At 51.9% G+C, this 5,169-nt stretch overlaps 1 protein-coding gene across 1 annotated transcript in view; it reads left to right on the forward strand.

The window, feature by feature from the left end:
* The first annotated feature begins 392 nt into the window (after positions 1-392).
* The window catches only part of RAB3D (RAB3D, member RAS oncogene family), a 10,312-nt gene continuing 5,535 nt past the window's right edge, over positions 393-5,169 (forward strand). The window contains exons 1-4 of the mRNA XM_003797944.3: positions 393-497; positions 2,819-3,092; positions 4,060-4,178; positions 4,251-4,375. Of these exons, the coding sequence (XP_003797992.1) occupies positions 2,865-3,092; positions 4,060-4,178; positions 4,251-4,375 (472 nt within the window). The 5' untranslated portion in view covers positions 393-497; positions 2,819-2,864. The remainder of the gene's footprint in view (positions 498-2,818; positions 3,093-4,059; positions 4,179-4,250; positions 4,376-5,169) is intronic.

The raw sequence follows: 5,169 nt of genomic DNA on the forward strand, positions 1-5,169 counted from the left end.
GTTGTGGTGGATGCCTGTAGCCCCAGCTACTTGGGAGGCTGAGGCAAGAGACTCTCTTAAGTCCAAGAGTTTGAGGTTCCTGTGAGTAACCTGTGACACCACCACACTCTACTAAGAGCGACAAAGTGAGACTCTGTCTCAAAAAAAAAAAAAAAAAAAAAGAAAGAAAATGGAGCTGGGACTTGAACCCTCATCCACAGTCCCCGCTCTTAACTACCGTGTGTTTGCCAGAAGATCTGTTTGCAGAGCTGTGGAAAATGAGATGTTTACTGCTGGGGGCGGGTGCTAGATGCACGTACAGCTTCCAGCCCCTCCTGCGGTCTACAAGTTCCTCCCCAGGCTCGGCCCCGCCCCGCCCGTCCGCAGAGCTGCTCCACCCCCGCCGCCTGGGCGGTGCTCGAGCGGAATCCGGGTGGCTCCAGGCGGCAGCAGCAGCGGCTGCAGGGCCGGGGTCGCGGCCGGGGCCACACCGCAGCAAATTCGGAGGCCGAACCCTGGTGGGTGGCGCCCCCCCTACGCGAGGTGACCCCATGGGAGGGAGCGTACCCCTTACTGCCTCTCCGTGTTGGAGCCGGTCGGAAGGGAAAGGGAGTTGGGGGTGGGCTGGGGGCTGGAGAACAAAGGCAGAGTTCTGGGAGACACCTCTGCTCTCGCCCCTACACAGCTGGGCTCATTGGGGAGCTCTATTGGAGTGCGGGCCGGGCAGGGAGCCCAGCTGAGGACGTATGATTGGACCATATGGTGATAGGGGAGCGCCCCCAAATCTAGTGAAGGGGACCGAGTCTAGAACTCCGGGGCCAGGTTTGGGGGAGAGTTGGCAGATGGTCAGGAAGAGATGGGAGAGACTGACAGGTGGGCTGAGGCCGAGGGTGAAGTGGGGGCCCCAGCTTGGCGGCCCTGCCCAGCATGGTGAAAGGTTTCCTGCCACTTCTCTTCCCCTCCTCAAACTCGTTCTCCCGGAACACGGGGTGGGGCCGTTTGAGTCCTCATTTAAAATGGAAAAAAATCCCCACGTGCCCTCCATTGATCCAAGGGTAAGGAACCTGCTGTTTTCTGATTTCAAGATCATTTTTTCTTGCCTTGCGCCTATAGCTCAAGCGGGTAAGGCGCCAGCCACATACACCTGAGCTGGTGGGTTTGAATCCAGCGCAGGCCGCCAAATAACAATGACGGCTGCAGCCAAAAAAAAAAAAAAAAAAAGCCCAGCATTGTGGTAAGCACCTATAATCCCAGCTACTTGGGAGTCAGAGGCAGGAGATAATCCCTTGAGCCCAGGAGTTGGAGGTTGCTGTCTCAAAAAATAAATAAATGAATAAAGATCATTCTTTCTTAAGCATCAAAGGAGACAAAAAAAGCATCTTTCTCTGCTGCACACCTTTTAATATAAAAGATTCTTTTGTAAAATTTGAATTCAATCAAAAGGCAGCATTTAAGGAACTAGAAGCCTCAGGACAACTGAGGAGGCTCGGCACCTGTGGCTCAAGTGGCTAAGGCGCCAGCCACATACACCTAAGGTGGCGGGTTCAAATCCAGCCCAGGCCCACCAAATAACAATGACGGCTGCAACCAAAAAATAGCCAGGCATTGTGGCAGGCGCCTGTGGTCCCAGCTACTTGGGAGGCTGAGGCAGGAGACTCGCTTGAGCCCAGGAGTTGGAGGTTGCTGTGAGCTGTGATGCCATAGCACTCTACCCAGGGGGATAGCTTGAGGCTCTGTCTCAAAAAAAAAAAAAAAAAGACAACTGAGGAAACTGAGGCCTGGGGAGGGGATGAGAGTTGAGTGAGCACCCTGGACCCAGATGAAATTGAATTTGGAGTGTGGGTGGATACCAGCAGCCCAATCCAATGGGGTAGCTTATCTAGAAGGGAAGAACCAGGGGTGGGGATGCTGGCAGTGGGGTTATGGGAATTAGGTGGCTGGCATGGTTTCCTTGGATGTGAGGGCTCTCATTCCTGCCTCTGTTACCTAGGGCTTGGGCTGGAGTGAGTCAGCCTTGGTCAGACAAAGACAGGCCCAGCCCCTTTGACAAACAGAAAATGGCTATACCAATTTGGGAGGGGGTATTGATGGGCTTTAAACATGGGTCACACCAGAAACTGTCCCCTGGTTCTCAGGGAAGGGGTTAAACTCAGCTTGGGTTGGGGCAGTACAGACACTCCAGTGGCTGATACCTGCCAAAGTCAAGACCCAGGCCCTGCGGAGGGGGGGCTCTTTCTACCTGGCAATTCCCCCCAGCTCACACCTGGGCTACACCAGCTGCTCAGGTCAATGGGGCAAAGTCCACACCTGCAACTTCTGCCTGGTTCCTCTGCAGCCAGAGGAGGCACCCTGCATTTGAACCCTCCATGAGACTGCAAGGGGCTTCCCTGCTCCCTGTCCTAATAAAGACTCAAATTTGCTAGAGGGTGTGAAGATTAAACAGTAGTCACATTGATTGAGCACCAACTCTATGCCAGGCATTGTCTTATGACTGTTATGCGTGTTAATAACCTCCCACTTGAAGGAATGTGACTATACCCGAAGGGTGGGCTTTCTCCTGTCTTTTTCAGAGCTGTCTCTCTTTGGAGAACAGGGATTGGCAGAGTAGACACTCAATAAATGGTGTTGAATGAATAAAGGAACTCATTTTAGCCTCATATCCAAACACCCAACCAGGAAGAAACTATAACAAACATCGGATTTTTCAGAAGAGGACATTAAGGTCCAGCAAGAGCAAGTGATGGCATCCAAGATCACCTGGTTTCCAAGTGGCAGAGGAGTGATTTGAACCCTAGTGGATAGGCACTGTGGATGTTACTAGTGTTTTATTCCCCTGCAGGGCTCTAAGGATTTCAGGCCTCCCCCCTAAGGAGATTCCTTCCAAGATGGCATCAGCTGGAGACGCCACTGCAGGCCCACGGGATGCAGCAGACCAGAACTTCGACTACATGTTCAAACTACTACTCATTGGCAATAGTAGTGTGGGCAAGACATCCTTTTTGTTCCGTTATGCTGATGACTCCTTCACGCCCGCCTTCGTCAGCACTGTGGGCATTGACTTCAAGGTCAAGACTGTCTACCGCCATGACAAAAGGATCAAGCTACAGATCTGGGTGGGCTAGGCAGCAGTCTATGGCGAGGGATTGGAGGGGGGGTGTTCCTCCAGGGAAGTTCATTGGAGGGTTCCTGGGTGAGGGACACAGCCCAGATTTGAGTTGGGTTGGGGGAGGATTAAAGAGTAGGGAGAGTGTTATCTACAAGTTGAATTCATCAGGATGAAGAGACATGGTCTCCGCTGAGGGGTGTTGGAAAGACAGCTCTATTCCTTGGAGTCAGAGCAGGAAGAGAGACACTAGGAATTAAGTACTAGCTCAAGGCATGGGGAAGAGGTTTAGGTACTAAACCTCAGTGGCAAGCTCAGGAACCCTCCCTTTCCTTCAAATGCTCCTCCTCTCCTTCAAACCTGCTATAGGCAGCAATTATCATGGTAATAAGAGCACCAAGGTATCCTGTCAAGATGGCACCCTCTGATGCAGATGGCTCTTGTTGTGGTCATTAAGTTGGCTCTTAGAGATGAGAGGGACCCATCAGTCTATGAGAGGCCACTGACCCCTCAGACTTGGAAACCCTCAAGGGCCTGGCCATATCTGCTCCCCATTGGACAATGGGGCAGAGGTCTCAAAAATGAGTCCATGCCTGCTTGGTGCCTGTAGCACAGTGGTTATGGCACCAGCCACATACATTGAGGGTGGCAGGCTCCAACCTGGCCTGGGCCAGCTAAACAACTGCAACAAGAAAATAGCCCGGTGTTCGGCGGGTGCCTGTAGTCCCAGCTACTTGGGAGGCTGAGGCAAGAGAATCGCTTATGCCCAAGAGTTGGAGGTTGCTGTGAGCTGTGATAATCACAGTAAGACTCTGTCTAAAAAAAAAAAAAAAAAAAAAAATTAAGTCCATGCCTCTCTGATCAAACTGGGACTGGAGTGAGCACAGAGTGGTGCCCCTCTCAGACAGGTAGAGCTTTCCAGGGGTGGGGTAGAGAAATGGGTGGTTTCTAGCTACCTGACACTGCTGTTTGCACAGGACACAGCGGGCCAGGAGCGCTACCGTACAATCACCACCACCTACTACCGAGGAGCCATGGGTTTCCTGCTTATGTACGATGTTGCCAATCAGGAGTCCTTTACAGCTGTGCAAGACTGGTGAGTACCTGTTGATGCTAACCCCCTGTCTTCCAACCCCTGGCGTATGGCTCACAGCTGGCAATTCCACAGGGCCACGCAGATCAAGACCTACTCCTGGGACAATGCCCAGGTCATCCTCGTGGGGAACAAGTGTGACCTAGAAGACGAGCGTGTTGTGCCTGCTGAGGATGGCCGAAGGCTCGCCAACGACCTGGGTTAGTGCACAGCCTAGGCCACAGGCCCTGGGTCTCCCCACCTTCAGATCTAGTGTTCAACTACAATCTACCTTTTGAGTCTTTTTTTTTTTTTTTGAGACAGAGCCTCAAGCTGTCACCCTGGGTATCACAGCTCACAGCAACCTCCAATTCCCAGGCTCAAGTGATTCTCCTGCCTCAGCCTCCCAAGTAGCTGGGACTACAGGCGCCCGCCACAACGCCCGGCTATTTTTTGGTTGTAGTTGTCATTGCTGTTTGGCAGGACTAGGCTGGATTCAAACCCACCAGCTCTGGTGTATGTGGCTCTTGCCTTAGCCGCTTGAGCTACAGGCACCAAGCCTCCCTTTTAATCTATACCCAGAAAAATACACATACATATGCCACCTGCCCCATTTAATTTCAAGGGATCCATCCATGGGAATTTCCTGTGCCTCACTGCTTATGTTCTGTGAACCCAGCAAAACTGTTTCTTGAATTTCTCCTCCAGACGTCCTACAGTGTGAGAAGGGTATGGTGGAAACCAAGTTGTAGCACTGTTAGTAGGAATCGTACTTTAGAATCCCATCCAATGTCTTACATTGAGGAGCCAACAGCACATAAAGTATCTTCATGTGTTTGCCTACTATACAGCTGTGAAGAAGGATGAGGGATATTCTTTATGTTCTGATATGGGATATGTGGAAAAATAAAATTACAGGGCCCGGCGCCTATAGCTCAACCGGCTAAGGCGCCAGCCACGTACACCTAAGGTGGCGGGTTCGAATCCCCAGCCCGGACCCGCCAAACAACAATGA

The sequence above is a fragment of the Otolemur garnettii genome, unplaced genomic scaffold (assembly GCF_000181295.1).
Source record: "Otolemur garnettii isolate 467f Iridium unplaced genomic scaffold, OtoGar3 scaffold00127, whole genome shotgun sequence".
NCBI classification, from domain to species: domain Eukaryota; kingdom Metazoa; phylum Chordata; class Mammalia; order Primates; family Galagidae; genus Otolemur; species Otolemur garnettii.